Raw genomic sequence first — 19,517 nt, 5'->3', positions numbered from 1 at the left:
ACTTGGGACTGCAAATAGCTTGATATTTTTGATAATAATTAATATTTTATTCCATACGATTTTAAATAAGGTGATCAGCCCCCCTAGCCAAGCGGCACGTCGATTCTCTTTCTAAGATCGCATAGAGACGAATTGCACTTGACTAGGACAATTCGTCTGGAATTTTTCCGAATTTCCACTATGATTTTAATAATCTGATGAATAATAATTGGTTGCCATTTATTGATATTCTACTCTTAAAGTCGCACTTCGCTACATGAGTGTATTGCGAATCAAATTAATTATAGTTGAGTCTTTTGTAAGGACATACAAATATTTATTGAACTATTTTTTATGTGGGAGTTTACCTCGTAATATATATTCTTTGCTCGTCCCCCTCGTGGTCGTGACAGTCAATTTTGTTAGTGAATTTGGGTGCGATAAAAGTCTTAGTACAAGTCCATACGTAATCGGTCTGAGATTGCTCACGACCACAGGTTTTTCCATTACGTTTTGATTGCTCTTTTGTTTTTGACTTTTCTATATAGTCTGTGTATTTGACATTGACACATATGACCCATGTCAACTTGATATGTCAAATCAACAAAACAAAAGTCAAAATTAAAAATGCCAATGCCATTGCCAAATACAAATTGCTGTTTTTGCAAATAATATGAATTTTCTGATCTGTGGTGAATTATGATGTGAATGGATATTGAATTGTTTGTTGATTATTATTGGGTACAGTCCCTTAAAACATATTGAGAAATAGTAGTAAAAGTAATTGGGAATACGTAGCGGAAACCCAAATGGTGATGTAGAGTGATCGCCTTTGTAATATCATGGAAGTTTCAGGTTCAGGTACGAGTAATTTATTTATGTAAAAGTTCGAGTTGGTGATTGTTACAGAAAGAAAAGTAATTACTTCTTTAGTTTAAACGTAACTCAGCATAAAATACCCTTTAAATAGCTCACGAAATTTTAAGCACAAATATTTGTATATAATTTGTTTCTTTGACAACAAAAACTGATAACAAATCGCCTAATTGTTTTGTTACGATAGATTCTTTGTATCTAAATCAGTCTTACGCAAACTTCGGTGCGTCTTTGTTCGAATTTCGCAATATTTATTGCAATTGATAAAATTTTAAATAATGATAATCCTCTAAAGCCATTTTGGTTCATAATATTAGCGATAACAATACTGTGCAAAATATTTTTATGTAATTTTTTAAATTAAAATGAGTTTTTTAAATTTTGTTACAAAACAAAATGTGTCTAATAATACAAATAGTGAGTGTGATTGGGGTCTAGACTTTACTATCTATAGTATGTGCCAAACTTTAAGCCTGTTCTGACATTTCCACACTTCATATAACCCTGCTGGTATAATGTGTTCAGAGAGGACTCAAAATTTGGTGCATTGTATACTTATTATGATTATTATCAGTGTGTTTGAGTCACATTACTTGATTTAGAACATAAACATTGTTGCAGGTAAGGCACCAAATACTTCCCTGTCTTTTCGCTACAAAGCCAACAATGAAGAATTGGAGCAGCTCTTCCAAGGTTGTGACGATGACCCTCCCACTCCTCAGCCAGAACCGCCCACCAGAAGTGAGAGCGCTAGTCCAAAAAAATCAGAGAAATCCCCCTCCATAATAGACAAATATTTTAAATCTATGAGAACTGAAAAGGCTGTGGAAAAAGTTGAGGATGTTAAAGCTGAAACAAAAACAGATGACAAAAAAGGTTTTGTTTATTTATTAATATTTAATTTATAAGTTTGAGATTTATTAAATTTTGGATATTTGATTTTAAGGAATTTGTATTATAGAAATTGGGTGAAATTTTAAGATCATTTTAAATTAAAAATGTAGTAGGAAGTATTTATTCCTGAATAGGTTAATTATATTAGAGTACCAAATCTTTTATAACTAAGACCACATTTGAGTTGTGTAGTCATTATCTGCTCATTGCTCAACTTGCTTGATGTCATCAAGCAAGTCACAGGGATTCGCTCGATGCAGGTGGCTCAGTATCGTGATGTTTGGAAGTCTCTACAAAAGGCTAGTGGATGTCCATCGACTGATATGATGATGATGATGATTATAAGATTCTTTAGCTGTATTATGTAAAATTAAGTTATAAAGTAGACTAAAAGTATTTCTTAAAATAGGTGATGTACCTAAAGAGGTGACATCCTCACCTATGAAAGAGTATTTGAATCGTCTCGGCAAAAGGAGCACGTCAGAAGTTGTAACAGATGTCAAAGACAAAGAGGCAAATGAGACATGGAAAATATTTCACGACTTCAAGTTTAAAATAGCACAGGCTGTTGAAGATATGAAGACACGATCAGTTGAAGGTTGTTATAACTAAAACTTTATTTCTTTCTGCATGATGACCTGATGACATGATTATTTTAATGCCAATAACAACAAACATGAATTTGTATTGTGTATATTTTTTAAACAGAAAAAGACAAATCATTACCGAGAGAGAACTCTACAGACTCGGAAGATAACTCTGCTATAAAGGACTCTGATCAACAAAGCATGGGTGATACAGACAACCAGGTATTTATGAATTACTGTTGACGCCGCGCGGTTTCACCAGCGAGGTTCCCATTCCTGTTGGAATATGGGGATAATATATATGCCTATAGCCTTCCTCGATAATTGGGCTGTATAAGCAACAAACAAACAAACTCTTCAGCTTTATAATATTAGTATCGATATATGTCATGTTTGTTTAAAACAGCATGTGATTTGCCAGCAGTAAAGCTTTGGCATTCTTCATGGTTAAGTCTTAGTCTCTTTATGTCTCTTTATGGTTAAGTCTTAGTGCCAGTTTGATAAAAATCCATATAGCATAAATGAGAATATGCTTGCCTGGATGATGTCTATTCCTTTATAGGAGACCGCGTGGCGCAGTGGGTATTGACCTTGCTTTCTGCATCCACTACTGTGGGTTCAATTCCCATAACTGGAAAAAATTTTTGTGATGACTGATATTCATGGGTCTTTTTCAGTGTCTGGGTGTTTTTATACATTAAATAAGTTGTATATATGTAGTTTATAAATATATATGACAAATATATTTGCTATCCTGCTATCTTGGTATGATAAGACCATGTGCTGACAAACTTTTAGCTTCTATAAAATGAGGAAGGTCTGATTATCACAGGCTCATTCTAAACTGTTTGTTATGTAGTCACGCACCTACACCGCGAATTCGACGTCATATGCCGTCACTCGGGGCGTGCATTTATGAACAATTGCAATAGTCATGCTCTTATGAATTGGCGTCACTATATTGTCTGTGAAATAACCAATAACGATTCTCGTCTGTGCAAGTGCTGCGTTTTTTAACTGATTTTAAAAAGGAGGTTATCAATTTGGCCTGTATGTATGTAATATTGGCAGAACTGCAGTTTCATCTCAAATTTGATAATGTACGTCTGTATGTGTGTTTGTGCATATCTTAAAGACGAAATAATTAAACTGACTTCGAAAACTTTAAAAAGAGAAGAAAAAAAGTAAATGTGCCAACTTTTCGTGCTTGGTAGTTTCGTTGCCTGATAACAACCTCAAAAAATAGTTGACATATTCATTTATATCTCCCTTTTTGAAGTTATCATTTAAGGGTATTCATTTACTATTTTACTGTCTAACGCCAGCCACACACAGACAAGTATATGTACTATGAAATCTGCAACATGCTTAAGAATGTGGGCAGTGAAAACAATTAAACTGCCCACTTCCCGAAACGCGCTGCAGACATGATGGAATTCTTGACTGTGAGTGGCTGGCGTAAAAAATCGTCAAAACTAAAATAATCTAATTAGCTGCCGGTATAATGTTGTAACATGTTAAACTGTTCCTGGACACATGGAAATAGATTTTGTTATCAGTCAAACATTTTTATCTTTTGCCACTGGAGTGTGACTGAATAATACCTACTAATGAATCATTTCAACAATAAGTTATCTATTTAATAAGACTGTAACAAATCTGATATCACATGTTGCTGATGACAGAGCCATATCGGAGGGAGGGGAGTGGGTAGGTAACAGGAGCATCTGCCCTTGGCGGCAGTATGTCACCTCGATGAGATAACCGCGCTGAAGAGAGAAGGACATTGTCATGTACCTGCCTAAATTTAAAAAAAGGAGTTACAGGGTACAATTTATGTATAACTAGCGGACTTTGTCGTTCGTCCTTCCTTAGACCTCCTTATTCCAGCACTCGCAAAGTCCATTCTTAGCGAACGTCTACTTACTATAAACACTTTTCGATATTTCGTTATGAGTGACATTTCGCGTATACATACAGATACAGAGAGAGATACATACCCTGTAGTGGTGCTCTGTTCGTTGCTTGAATGAAACCAATGATGAATGATCAACCTAGCTCAATTTTTGTTAAATTTGTTCAAAGTACAGACGCTCGATTTCTATCGATAGTAATACTCGTAGATGTAACATTCAAAGGTATTCACCCAAAAACTGACAATGGAGCTATCTTTATTGACATGCTGAATACTCAACTTGTATCAACAGGTGTCATCACTGGACAGTAGTATACAGAATTTGTCAGAAGTGACCCAACCTTTAACAGCCAAACCCACAGAAGCTGATCTCAGCAAAGAATTGAGTTTCAAAAGCCATACTGATTCTAGCGACGACACGCACAAGAATTTGGGTGAGAAATATAAAGCATAATTAATTTTAAACAATTAATATATTTATTGAAAGAACCGAAATATGTCCTGTCCCGTATATATATTTTTCATTTGAAACCACAAATGAAATAATCTTCAAAAACAATAATAACAAAAACATGGCATTTGATATCAAAATATTGACTGATTTCTTTTGTTAACTTAGTAAATTGGGTTCGAAACTATTGCTTGGCAAGTTCGTTGATGACACTTCCATGATATGCGGGCGACGGGGAGAAAGAATTGCGCGGTTGTAAAGTCGAGCGCGCAGGGGGCAGAGGGAAGAAGGCGTGTTTGATAACGTGCGTAGCATCGCTACCCCGTCCCGGCCCGCGCGGACCATTACCAACGAATTTGCCAAATTATAGTCCTATTTTACTTAACTATTAAAATCTATAATGACTACTATACTATTGTACTATTTTGGAGACAAACTGTAATCCTAACAATTTTTTTATAGCTCGTAGCGACTCAGATTTAGGAGGCGATTTACAAGACAGCTTAGAAGTAGAATCGGGGGTAGAGGCTCTGGAAGACACTATAGATGCATTCGGAGATGTCAACCAGGTGGAGACAGATATTCTTAATAGAACGCAAGATACGGAGTCTCGACCTCCGTCGGCGCCCGCAAATTTTGGTCTACCCCCGAGCAAGAACAATTTACACAAAGAGAACCCGAGTAAAAACTCAAAAAAAACATACATATTCACATTTTCGATGTACTTCCTAACAATTTTTCTTATAATAAACTATTTGTTATTCCCGAATTGTAATATATGGATTGGATTCTGGTTGGGGATTTGGTTCTTCTGTTTAGTTGGTAATGTAAAAGATTGGGTGCTGGATACATACTTCAGTGAGGATACGAGGAAAACCGGATTATTGCAGTTGAAACGCACCAGTGCTGTGCCATTTACTTACACGATACCATCGGTGAAAGAACATAGACCACTAAAGAAATACGAGGTATGTATAAAGCCCAGCGCATATTTTAAGTTTTGTCCCAAGTAAAATAACAAAGTAAAAAAAAATGTCATATTTTTTTTAAATAACTTAATAAGCGGTTTTTTAATAGTGCTAGTTATAATTTTCTAAGCTGGTTTTGTAACTCCAAATAATTAAATCAAATTTTTGAGATTTGTTTTTAAATAAATCACTTGATCGTTCTGTTAACTAATGGTATAGTATGATAAAAATGAGATGCTTTATACTCCTACGTTACTAGTTCACTATTTTCTAGTCTTTAACGTTTTAAGTTAGTAATATGTTAATAATAATTCAAGTTACAAATCTTATATGAAAAATAATATTTTCGAGTACCTTTTGGGCGTGTCTGCATTTTGTCTTAGTTTCGGATTCTTTTTGATACATAAATTGTTCTTTATATAATATCGAGATTTAATGACACAAAATAATGCTTGTAATGTTGTCTTTGTAGGGATGGATAAATCATTACAGGTATCCTGATTACGACCCTCAGACATACCATATAAACAAAACAACGACCGCGTTCGTGAAACTAGAAGGTGAGTTAAATTTTTCATTTAAATCTTTCACATAAATTTTCAATAGTCTGATACGTTAATAAGCCCAATTATTATTTCGGAGCTATACGTTTAAACAGATCATGGCCAAATACCTACAGTTTGCGTTTGGCTTTAACGCAGTTATTAGAATAGAACGACCTTCACAAGTAATTGCTCGAATTAAAATCGCCGTTCAACCGATGTTGTCATTTCCTTCCAAAGTTTAACTGTCCCATATTGGATATAAAAAAAAGTTAATTTGATGGTTCGAGTATGTGGCGTTCATTTTAGTGTTATAAGTAGGAGATCGTGGGTTTTCTTTTTTTTAGGTTATAACCTGTAAGCCTAACGTGCGACCAAACGACCTCTCAACCAATAGCCGCGCAATCGGAAATCTTTTTCATTGCGTTGGGACGAAAGAGTTGGGAATACTCCGCTGCTATTGGTCGACATTTTGTCTATTTCTCTTTACGAGATATGTCGTTGGTCGCATGTTACGCGTACAGGTTCGACCGCTTGACTAACTCCTGGAGACACGGAGGAGACACCATCAACTTCCCAACTCCGTTCTGAGAACTTTTACTGAATATTTTTTGGGAGAAACAAAAGCTCAATATTTCATAGCCTGTGCCAAGACTCGAATCCAGGACCTTGTGATTTGTACTCACTAGACTAACAAATCAGTTATCCTGTACTAGTGCCCGCCTCGCGGTTTCATCCGCGTATTTCCCGCTCCTGTGGGAATACGGGAATAACATGTAACCTATGACACTCAAAAATAAGGTGGCTTTAAAAGGGTACGGTTAGAGGTAGGGTAGGGGTAGAGTTGAGGAGGGGTGGGAGTAGAATAGGGGTAAGGTTTCACGCAGTCGCGAGAATCCCTTAGGAGACATATAATAATGTAAAGTATGTTTTTAGGTTGCAATTTAAGGATATCGTACACAAGTACAAAAATAGCAAAAAGAGCGCTGTGGGATGAAAAGATAGAGAAGATAACGTTCTACCAGCACAGACTATACAACCTCACAGGAGCGAGAGTTATAATGCTGCCCTACGGACTAGTCAAGAGACGGTAAGTAATATAGCAATACTAGCGGACGCCCCTGATTTTGTACAGGAAAATCATTATAAGCTTTCATCCATTTTTCAACCCCATTACATTTTACATTTTTACGATAGTAAATGTAACAACAACCTTGAAAATAACATAGAAATGACAATTATTTAATAAAAAATTACAACCCAAAGGTAAAGTTTAAAAAATGAATTCTATCTTTAAGTTTTATTTTTGCCTTTGTTTTAAATATATATATAACTTTGAAAATGGCTTTACTTTTTATTTAATTTTCAACCCTTACGGGAGGGAATTTTGTAGAGCCTAGGTAGGCTTATTGCTTTCTTTAAAAAAATCCTGTAGTTTCATCATCTACAACATTACCAGTTTGTTTTTAACTGCAGAGCACATTATCCTTTCTGTTATTAAAAGTGGGGGACTTTTTTATATCCTCCACGCTTTTCCAATGAGGGTTGGCGATTATAATGTAAGACTGTATAAAAAAAAAAGATTCCGACGAATTGAGAAGCTCCTCATTTTTGGAGGCGGTTAAAAAACCTCTACCAGGTGTTAATAAGAGTGGCCGTTTCCCACTGGTTCCGTGAGACGCCGAATCCGACGTTTTTAGTATTTTTCAGAAGGTAGAAATCCCCGTATTTTATAAACCGATCCAGGATTATAAAAATCTTGATCCTGGATATGGGCAATTATAAATATGTGAACAAACTAACCAACCCTTTTGTAACTACTACGTCTTGAACTAATAAATTTCATATTATCCTTATCAACGGATTGAAATGTTGAGTTTGTCACGCAAAAACGCGTTAGCCTTGTTATAGCGAGTTATTTATTATTAGTTATTAACCGGTTCTACATGCGACGTTCTATACATGAGAAATATAAATAAATACCGAACACGCATTGGATGTAGCTATTGGGAAAAATATCTAATAATAGTTTTAAAGACTTTTTCCCCGTTCGCTTCCACTGTCATGTTACATTTGCTTGTTAATTTTTTGAATAAAATCAGGCGTTACTTTGCAGAACTTCATTTTTAATAGTGAATAATAAATTTATTTTGCTATTTAAAATTGTTCTTCTTAATTGAAAATTACTGTCAACATATTCTGAGGATTTTCGGTTGAATCTAAGTTACATTGTCGCTTAGATTCGACGGTTACGAATAAACGCAGAATAAATCTGTTAACTATGTTGAAATTTTCATAAAATTGATCAAAAATCAACTGTTTTTGTTAAAACTTAGTTGCTTTGAACTTTTTTCCTCAAAATTATAAATAGTGGTTGAAGTGATTATCGAAAGATACGAACAACGGATGCAATAGTGGTATTTAATTAGTCTAATAGCTTTGAGGTTCCGTATGCCAGGAGCATTGGAGAGGCATAGTATATCACTTTTAATAGTTACTTAGTTTATTTTGTACTTTGCAGCTACATTGGATTTACTGGACTTTTTGTGTTAGATTTATCACTTTATTTAATCACTTCTTTTCCTTATAATACAAAATACGATTTATCATCATTAAGAAACTTACTTCTTTTACTCAAATACCATAAAACGTATACATTATCTTTAAAACTATATTCAAAACCGGATGTCGACCTTTTGCGTAGTGGCCCGTGAAAAAGGTTGTTGACTCCTAGGCCTTAGCATTTTAATCAGACATCCGCTACTGAGCACCTTTATCAATTCCTTATTCTCTTATTTATTTGTAGTTTTTTTTTTAATTTTGAATAATGTTTATAATTTTTTTTTATCATTTTTGTCTGACTGTCTGTATTTAATGTTGACCGGGCATCACGCTGAAACTACTGAATTAATTTTAATGAAACTTGGCACGTTTTGAGACAAAAAAAGTCCTTTAATTTTACAAGTCACATTTGTAAAAATTGGTCCGTGAACTACCAGAAAAATTCTAAAAATTCTGCCCCTAAGGGGGGTGAAGTTTTTTTAATAAGTGTAGATAATTCAGGTTTTTAGTTATACAGTTTTGTAAAATTATTATTATGAAATGCGAAATGCGAAAATATAAATAGAAGTGGGTGAAATATGGATTCAAAGCTTACATCAATTTCCACTCGGACGATCGTGGGCGTCCGCTAGTACAAAATATAATACAAAACACTATTAAAAATTAAAAAGAAATCCAGCCCCGAAGCCCTATATTTTATCCCCATATTCTCACTGGAGCGGGAACTACGCGGGTGAAACCACGAGACGTCGTTTAGTAATTTCTTAAAAGCTAGAGCTTCCTCTAAGTAAAATAAAGACCAAATAGTTCCTACATTTTTTCAAAGTATTTCTTGCGGCATTCATTCGTATACGAGTATATGCAGAAATATTTCTTGGAAGTTATGTAACGCGAAACATTGTGGGCTAAAATAGCTGAAGAGCTATTTAGTTCCTTATTTGGATCAAGTTATGGGTAATTCCTGACCTAATAAAAAATATTTTCAACAGACAATGGAGCAAAAAATACCCAATCTGTGTAATATTAAACGAAAGGGAAAAAATACAAGTACTAGAAAAAGAAAACGCAATCGAAAAGAAAACAGCCGAATCTACAGACAAGAAGAGCAAAGACCAATCTCAAGAAATGGATATCCCGGAGATTAATGCTAGTCCTGAAAAAAAGAAGAAGTTTGTTTGGAGAAGACGAGAAAGGAGGTTAGTGATAGTATATAGGTAACTAAACTATATTTTATTTGTAATATTATATTTAAATGTATGATTATTAAGTTAGTAAGTACAATAGTGTTATTGGACCAATTTTAGTGGCGTAGCGAGCCTTGGAGATGCCATGTATCAAAATTACTTGGTACCCAAATGAAGGATAAAAATTTCTCACAAAAGAAACAAAAATGCTTACGTAAAATAAATATGGCAATGACTTAAGCTGGATTTATATTTGTCTGACGTGTCGTGTCGTGAGGCATCAGCACAGAATCGGTATCATACATTTGCATGTATGCATGTTGCATGTATGCAACACATCAGAAGCCATCACGACAATTCACAACACATAAGTGTAAACGTTGCCATACAAATTGTTTGATACCGATTCTGTCAAAAAAAAAATTGTTCCTCTTAATTGAAAATTACTGTCAACACATTCTGGGAATTTTCGGTTGAGTTACATTGTCGCTTATATTCGACGGTTACGAAAAAACACAGAATAAATCTGTTGACTATGTTAAAATTTTCATAAAATTGATCAAAAATCAACCGTCTTTGTTAAAATTTAGTTGCTTTGAACTTTTTTCGCCAAAATTTTAAGTAGTAGCTGAAGTGGTATACTGTACAAAACAAGCTCCTGGCATGCAACAATTTTATGACATCATCAATTTCAGAATTTATTTTTATTAGTTACTTTTTATCGTTTAATGAAAATTGGAAGCGGTAGGTAATTATTGGACATTAGAATTAAAATTAGAATTAGAATGTTATACCAATGCTCCTGGCATACGGGACCACAAATTGATTGCATGACATTTGTACGACAAAAAACCTGAAAACCAACACTAATAAAATAAATTGCATTTGCTTAGTCAAGGTCACTACACCATTGATGTAACCGTTGCCATACAAATTGTTTGATACCGATTCTGTCACGACACGACACGTCAGACAAATATAAATCTCGCTTTAACCTATGTAAGATGTTTCCAACTTTTGGGCGCGTCCCGGGAAAGAAAGTATTGCTTCTTTTGGCTTTTGTCATTTCTTAAGTCAAATAATACGCAGTTTTTTGTTTTTTTTTTTTTTTTGGGGAGCACTTTATTCAGTGAAATTACACTTTACTAATTTTTGCTTTAACATGTAAGGGGCACCTGTAGTCCAGGGGCCCCGTATTATTGATACGGCTGATACTAACCGATATTTAACGATTTAAAAATTCTTTCACCATTACAACGCTAGTTCTTAACTAAGTTAAGCGCATTTCATCCACGTATTCCCACAGGAACGGAAACTGTGCATGCAAAGCCGTGGAACGTTATCTACTAGTGCATATAAAAATATAAATATTTTAATGCGTGAATCTTTATCTACATATTTATGCGAAGACACCCAATAAGATAAATTTATCAGTATACATTATGTCTAACTTTTATATATTTACCACTTTATGTATTAGGTATTATTATTTGATAATCTAATCTGTTTGATATGATGTTGACCACATTTTATCGTCTGTGTTATCCGTTATTTCCTGTTTTACACAATAGTTGCGTAAATTGATATTTAAAACTGAAATACTACGTGGAATGCAACAGTTTTATTAGTTCTCCGTGTATCCACAGGAATTTAATTAGTGTATTGTCTGTCTCGTCTTTATAGCACGACTAATAAACGCCCTACTGTTTCCCCCGCGTATTCCGTTCCCGTGGGAATAAAGGGATAAAATATAGCACATTTCAAGTAGATCCAGAGATTAATCCTTATAATATTAGTATAGATTGATCATTCAAAAAACCGGCCAAGTGCGTGTCGGCCCACGCGCAGTGTAGGATTCCGTAGATTAAATTAGCACTTTATACCCTTCTGTAACAAAAATACGGCACAAAAATTCCGGTAACGATACCTGGGATAGAACCCCCAATTTTTTTTTTAATTTTCTTTTTCTATGAGTTCTATGTGGACTATGGAACCCGGAAAAAAGATGGCGAGTATAATACGTTCTAAAACATAACATAGGCATAAGCAGTACTTCGAAACAACTTTGGAGATGAATGTATGTTAAAGTATACCGAGTTGTGTGACACTTGAAAAGACTTTTCTGTCTTTTTTTTAATGAAAACTAAGGGTTCATTTACACGGGCAGCATGTTGCCAACGGTCGACAGTCGACAGATATACTGGCAGACCGACAGGCAGTCGACTGCAGTCGGCGACCGCCGTCGTCTGCCGCCGAGACGACGTCGTCTGCAGTCGACAGTAGCTGTTGCTGCTCGTGTAAATGAACCCTTAGCTCTTGACTGCTCTTGATCTCACCTGATGTTAAGTGACGTTGCAGACTAAGATGGAAGCATGCTTACTTGGAGCAAGTTTATTCTACCCATTACCTATGATGGTTTCCACGCGACATCGTATCGGAACGCTAAATTGGCGACGTAGCGTACTGATGATTTTATCAACGAACGAATAAATCACTGTAGTTTTTCTTTTTCAGTATATCTCGTAATGAAGGTGAAACGGGAAAAGAGGGTCTACGACATAGAATAGTTAGGAAAATGCACAGAGGTAGGCTAACTCTTCTTTTACCTTATCTATTATTTTTCAAAAATAACGATAGATGGTTGCCATAAAATAGTTCTATACTAAAGCCATACCCAATGTGCTATGTTTATCAACAAACAAATTGAAGTTATTTGTTTTCAATTATGCATATTTTTTTTATAAAATGTTATTCAAAATATACTAACTGTATCTAAATGTTCTAAGCTTATTAATGAAATGTATGTATTTTCATTAATTTAGGAACAAGTTAATTGTATTTATTATTAGCTGTGAAATGACTAGCGATTTATAGTTATACCCTCATTTTTAATTTAATTCAGGTAAATAGTGCACATCGAGTATGGCATTATAGCTTAACAAGTCCATTCGTAACACTCCCGATGATCCGCGCGGGCCGGGGGGGGGGGCGTGTGTGATGAATGAAAAACTCACGACTGATGCATGTCACTTCCCCGTACGCACGATTTCTCACCCGCGCAGTGTTTCCCCCGTCGCCCGCATATCATAGGAGTGTTATCAACGAACTTGCCAAGCTATAGTATAGATATATTATTTTACACCAACACTATTATAAATGCTTTGTATGAAGTTTTTGTAATCATTCGAACAGAATGAAGACATTTACGAGATTATAGTTAATTATGTTTCTTTAAGAATATTTGCCATATTTTTTAAATATGACCAATATTCCCATTCCCCTCCAATTAGTCGGAGAAGACTGTATTACAGTGGAATTCATCGACGTTGTAGGGGGCACCCCCAGGGTACCATTCACCCGCTGAGTGTTGAATTCTTAAACGGATTTTTAATTTGCCATTCAGCGGATGAACGATCCCCGAGTAAGAGTGGGTATGTCAATAGTCCAGCGGGGTCTCTCGCCTAAACCGCTGAACTGATTTTAAAAACTCTTTCAACTATGGAAAACTATATTTTCAGCGATTAACATAGGCTATCTTTTATTCCCGTATTTTAACAGGAACGAAAACTGCACGGGTAACTCCTAGGGGTGTTTGTTAGTACTATAATAAAGAAAACTAGTTAAAAAGAGTTCATGCTTGTATAAAAAGTGAAACGCATTCTTAAAAAAAAACGAACTCCATTGTTTTGGTCATAAGTAAAATCGTGAGAACTGGCTTGAAAAAAAAAACTTTTGTTTCAAATTATAACACTCACAATGGCTTATTCTTTCTTCATCGAAAGTAGTATAATCTAATTTCGTAGCAAAATCGGCACTGATTTCTTTAAACGGAATTTTTACGTTATATTTTACTAAGAAACACCCTGTTCCCATAGCGAGATAAAAATGTAACCCATGTTACTCGCTGATAATATAGCTTTCTAGCTTTACCTTGGCAACTTCGTTCGTAACACTCACGGTGATCCGCGCGGGCTGGGGGGCGTGTAAGGATGAAAACCCACGACTGGTACACCTCACTTCCCCGCACGCACCATTTTATACTCGCGCAGTCTTTCCGAATCAAGCGAGTCGCAGGAATTCGCTGAATGCAGGTGGCTCAATATCGTGATGTTTGGAAGTCCCTACAAAAGGCCTATGTCCTGCAGTGGACGTCCATCGGCTGATATGATGATGATGATACCAGTTTAATTTATTACCTTAATAACATAATATCAACAGATAAAAAGGCAGACAGCACATTGACTTCCGTTGAACCCGAAGCTCAAGGCCAATCGGATAAGAACACGCAGCTAGATGAAGCAGAAACAGAAGTGGAAATCCGATCCAAGGAAGACGAAGAGGAATTGGACGACAGCGAACTCACGAAGATAAAGGAGTTTTTGGAAGAATCGGTAAGTGCTGACGATGGCAAAATCTATCAAGTAACATCCACCGTGTGAATTCGCAGTTCTAGATTTTTGTCCCGTACTATTTGCTATAAACAATGTATATTATTATTGCCTGGTTTGACATATTTTTGACCTATTGGCAGTTATAGTTGGCCTTAGTGTTTCAAATTCATTGCTCAGAAGGTTTTTATGAATACACAGTAGGTATAATTTACATAACTCAACAAACACTTCAACTAATATCTACAAAGACCGGTCGCTTCTGCGAAATAATTGATGACGACTTGTAATATTAAGTGTCCCTGAACCTAACTAAATTCACATGTCTCTACTATTATTATAAAGAGGAATGGTTGTAGAGGGTAATCACTGAATTTACTGAACCGATTTTTGTTTTATTCATTCCAAGTTGACTACTCACCTACTAATCTCACGTGATGGTAAGTGATGGATACAATCTGAGATGGAAGCGGGCTAAATTGTTAGGAGGACGATGAAAATGTACAATTGGTTTCTACACGACATCGTACCGGAACGCTAAATCGCTTGGTGTACGTTTTCGCTGGTAGGGTAACTAGCCATGACTGAAACCTCACACCAGCCAGACCTGAACCAATTAAGATAACCTCAATCGCCCCAGCCGGGGATAGAAAGCAGGATCTCGGTCTTGTAAATCTACCGCGTATACCACTGCGTCACGGAGGCCGTCAAAAAATTCATTCACTAATAGAAGGCCACGCTATATGTGTGTCAAAGGCTTTATTTTATCCCCGTATTCTTACGGGACCGGATACTATGCGGGTGAAGCAGGGTCGTCTTCTAGTTAAGATAAATGTATGAAATTCTTTGTTATCCACAGGAAAACGACCCCATCAACGAAGGCACCGCAGAAGGGGAATGGAGCATACACGTCAAACAATCGAGAGACAAGCATTCGCGGTTATTCCTCTTCGCGCGCACCGGCAGAGACAAACACGAATGGTATGTATGTACAACATATAGGAATTCCCTTTAATAGTGTGCCAGATATGGTACTTATAGGTTATAAGGGAGTTAGAGCCGGTTTCATCATGTGCCAGATATGGCACCGATAGGTTATAAGGGAGTTAGAGCCGGTTTCATCATGTGACAGATATGACACTGCTAGGTTGTAAGAGAGAGAGGCAGTTTCACTACTTTTGTAGGCTTAGGTGGTAGTGGTTGGATGCAAGGAAAGCAACTGGCCCTAGCACCTGAAAAAACCGAAGCGGTGGTGTTTAGTGGAAGGCGTAAACTAAGTCCCATAACATTTCGAATCCAAGGTGCTACAGTGATCCCTAAGGAACACGTGAAATATTTGGGAATATGGCTCGATAAATGCTTGAACTTTAAAAAACATATTGAGGAAGTATCTCAAAAAGCTCAGAGGCAAGCGGAAGCTCTTTGCAGGCTTATGCCTACAAAAGGAGGCCCTAGAGCTGGTAAGCGGAGGGTGTTGGCGTCAGTAGCACAATCCGCAATTCTCTATGGCGCCCCCCTGTTTTCCGGAGCTATGAAGGTGGAGCTATATCGCAAAAAGCTGGAGTCAGTACAACGAAGACTTGCAATAGGGATAAGCGGTGCTTACCGTACAATTTCAACGGAAGCAGTGCTGGTTATAGCGGGGCTTATCCCTGTAGCCAAGCTTGTGAAAGAGCGAGCAACTTTATTTGAAAAGAAGGAGAGTACACCAATAGCAGTACGCGAGGACATACTCACTGAATGGGAAAGCGAGTGGACGGGAACAGGAAAAGGGACATGGACACGTGAGCTTATCCCCGACCTGAAAAGATGGCACAAACGAAAGCATGGGGAAGTAGACCGGTGGCTAACTCAGGCGCTAAGTGGACACGGGGTCTTCAATACTTACCTCTATGCTATTGGCAAGGCACCCAGTGAAAACTGCTATTTTTGCGGCGAGGAAGACACCCCGAGACATGCGATCTTCGAGTGTACGGGCTGCGCTGATCTAAGACCAGGGGCCCAGGGGCCAATGGGAAAGGTGGAAGCGCAAAACCTCATTGCACGCATGCTAGCAGACGAGGAGGAATGGAGGAAGTACTCGCAGATGCTGAGAGCTATCATGATAAGGAGAGAGGAAAGAGAACGGGCCGAAAAGAAAGAGAAAGAGAAATGAAAAATAGAAAGTCAGTACGAAGAAATGCTCTGCGGTTCCGTACTGACCGGCAGATACGAAAAAAAAAAGGAGGTAGTGGTTATTCACATAGAACATGGCCGGAACTATGTATATAGAGCTATGCCCAAAAAAAAAATTCATGTGCATAAACGAGTAGTACCTCATTCTAAAGCTGCCGATTGCCACTTCAGCTTCGCGACTCGCTGAGCTATGTCAGTGACTGGTTCGTCTGCGGATCTCCTCATTTATAGCAAGCATAGCTCGCTATAAATGAGGAGATCCGCAGACTAGCTACATCGCCCGCTGAGTGACTTTAAGCCTTCTAATAAGGCAGCCACCAAGTATAGGGGTGTAAGGGGGAGGCTAGTACCAGTCAGCCTCCTCAATAGCCAACCTCACCTGCTCGTAGCGGTATAACCATTCTTAACTGGCTGGATTTTTATAAATGGCACAGGCCGTTGCAGCAACACCGGTGCGGAAAAATCCAGCCCTGCGATTGACCAAACCGCATGCCCAAAGTGGTCATTTTATGGGCATTAACCTTATTATGAATAAAGCACAAACAGAAACGGGAACTACGCGGGTAATAAAGCTGTTGGTCGACATTAATTTGTTGTCTTTATATCTGTAGGTTCTTTTATAAGTTTAGATAGTTAAAAGTTTATTGTATTTTTTTCAGGTATCGCCGTCTAGTCACAGCGGTGTCGGAGGCGAATGCTTCGCAGGACAACTCCAGCTCGGACGACAGGTCTGGCAGCGACACTGTGCAGGAAACTAAAGATGGCGTCGAGTTGACCGTCTACAAGTTCACTGAGAAGGACACGGTTGCATTTGCTAAGGTACTTGCTAAGGCTACGGCATAATTATAAGCCTCAATATCCATGATATCATTTATAATTAGCCAATGATAGTTTGCCCTGGAATAGTTTAGGCAAGCAATATATTTTTTAACATCATCATCATTATCAACCCATATTCGGCTCACTGCTGAGCTCGAGTCTCCTCTCTGAATGAGAGTGGTAAGGCCAATAGTCCACCACGCTGGCCCAATGCAGATTGGCAGACTTCACACACGCAGAGAATTAAAAAAAAATCTCTGGTATGCAGGTTTCCTCACGATGTTTTCCTCCACCGTTTGAGACACGTGATATTTAATTTCTTAAAATGCACACAACTGAAAAGTTGGAGGTGCATGCCCCGGGTCGGATTCGAACCCACACCCTCCGGAATCGGAGGCAGAAGTCATATCCACTGGGCTATCACCGCTATTTTTTTTAAAACATACTTAATTTTATTTAAAACACTTTTAATCCATTAAACAGGTGGTTTAATGGATTAAAAGGTGAGGTCGTTTCTAAAATTCCTTTCGTAGAGTTGACTTCATTTCCTAAACTTCAACGAGTTCAGTGGGATGGAAAACTGACTTAGCATTTGTGAAGCACACTTTCGCATTATGCTCTAAAATCTCGGTGTCTTTAATATTTAAAATATGTCGACCTTCAATATCTATGTTATTTATTTTCAGAAAATTACAATGTCAGATATTTATTTAATATATAAAAAATAACTTTAAATAGTTTAAAAAACAGGCTTTTAAAACGCACAAATTACAAATATTGGATTTAAGTCACGTGACTATTTTTTTTCGTATTCCTGACAGCAAAACCATTGGGGTGGATTTAAACAGCCATTCCGTCGTCTTGGGGAGGCCGCCATATTGGATTTGTAATGACGTTTCTTAGCTAGTCATGTATTGTCATCAAACTTTAGAGCGTGTGCAAAAAATACGTGTATCTCATTACCATAATGAAGCACAATATCTTCATCATGGTTATGAGATGCTATTCGGTGTTTGCAGAGTAAAACGAACGATTCGATAACAGAAGGAGTCACCATTACTACGCCGTCACATCCAGTGCCCACCAGTGTTGACTCGTACGAGAAATCTTTTTGGCCTTACCTGCAGAAAATCATACAGGTAATTACTTCATGTATCCAGAACTTGCTTTCTATACACCTTGGCCTCTTTTTTTATTCTTTACAAGTTAGCCCTTGACCACAATCTCACCTGATGATAAGTGCTGATGCAATCTAAGATGATACCGGGTTTCGGCCGTGGCTAGTTAACACCCTACCGGCAAAGATGTACCGCCTAGCGATTTAGCGTTCCGGTACGATGCCGTGTAGAAACCGAAAGGGATATGGATTTTCATCCTCCTCCTAACGAGTTAGCCCGCTTCCATCTTAGACTGCATCATCACTTACCATCAGGTGTATGTTAAGTATGTTTAATAAAAGTATGTTTCTTGAACTGACCAACCAACTTCTTATAATCAATAAGGCCATATTGAAGAGCAAGCTGTTGGTGATTATTATTAATTTAATAGAAGTTTCAAGATTTTTTTAGATACAAGTAAATCGCTGGGTGGTTAGGGTAGACCTGGGCCAGGGATGGGCACTCCCTTTTGACGATACGAACGGCGAAGAGGAGAGTTTTTTTTTCCTAAAAAATATATGCCATATCTTTTAAATATGACCAATATTCTCTTTTCCCTTCGACTAGTCGGGAAAGACTGTATTAGAAGTGGGTACGACAATACCCACGTGGATCCAATGGCAGTGCCGTAAATAGTATTTCCGCGCCCTGTGCGAGCTTCTATAACTGCGCCCTAATTAAGTAGACCCTTTGCCTATTATACTTACTCGTACCACCACTTAGTCTCACTCACTAAAACTCAAACGCAGGTTCACAACTGGAAATGCATTGCCCATTCTGATGCTTAAGATTTAATTTTTGGGCCAGTTTGATTTTCATACTTCTATAATAAAATACCCGGCAAAGTTTCAATAAACAGTAGTTTAATTTAATTTTAAGTATTTGGTATGGTACATTTTTGGATAAGGAAGGTAGCATAACCTAATATAAATTGCGTTTAAGTATGAATTGGTGAAAAAACGTTTATTCGAAAATATTTGCAAAGATTATTCACAATTAATGCACAAATGAATGAGACCA

The 19,517-nt window shown here is 37.1% G+C and overlaps 1 protein-coding gene across 1 annotated transcript in view; it reads left to right on the top strand.

Moving 5' to 3' along the window:
• Window positions 1-603: 603 nt before the first annotated feature.
• The window catches only part of LOC112044774 (testis-expressed protein 2), a 33,098-nt gene continuing 14,184 nt past the window's right edge, over window positions 604-19,517 (top strand). Inside the window, exons 1-14 of the mRNA XM_052884261.1 lie at window positions 604-840; window positions 1,477-1,731; window positions 2,159-2,347; window positions 2,458-2,558; window positions 4,544-4,685; window positions 5,165-5,670; window positions 6,143-6,230; window positions 7,149-7,302; window positions 9,764-9,970; window positions 12,473-12,543; window positions 14,177-14,349; window positions 15,206-15,327; window positions 17,181-17,340; window positions 18,360-18,479. Coding sequence (XP_052740221.1) covers window positions 822-840; window positions 1,477-1,731; window positions 2,159-2,347; window positions 2,458-2,558; window positions 4,544-4,685; window positions 5,165-5,670; window positions 6,143-6,230; window positions 7,149-7,302; window positions 9,764-9,970; window positions 12,473-12,543; window positions 14,177-14,349; window positions 15,206-15,327; window positions 17,181-17,340; window positions 18,360-18,479 — 2,307 coding nt within the window. The 5' untranslated portion in view covers window positions 604-821. The remainder of the gene's footprint in view (window positions 841-1,476; window positions 1,732-2,158; window positions 2,348-2,457; window positions 2,559-4,543; window positions 4,686-5,164; window positions 5,671-6,142; window positions 6,231-7,148; window positions 7,303-9,763; window positions 9,971-12,472; window positions 12,544-14,176; window positions 14,350-15,205; window positions 15,328-17,180; window positions 17,341-18,359; window positions 18,480-19,517) is intronic.

Source organism: Bicyclus anynana, chromosome 11, assembly GCF_947172395.1.
Source record: "Bicyclus anynana chromosome 11, ilBicAnyn1.1, whole genome shotgun sequence".
Classification (NCBI taxonomy): domain Eukaryota; kingdom Metazoa; phylum Arthropoda; class Insecta; order Lepidoptera; family Nymphalidae; genus Bicyclus; species Bicyclus anynana.
Note: the sequence above shows the minus strand (reverse complement) of the source record. Positions and strands in the feature narration are given on the sequence as shown.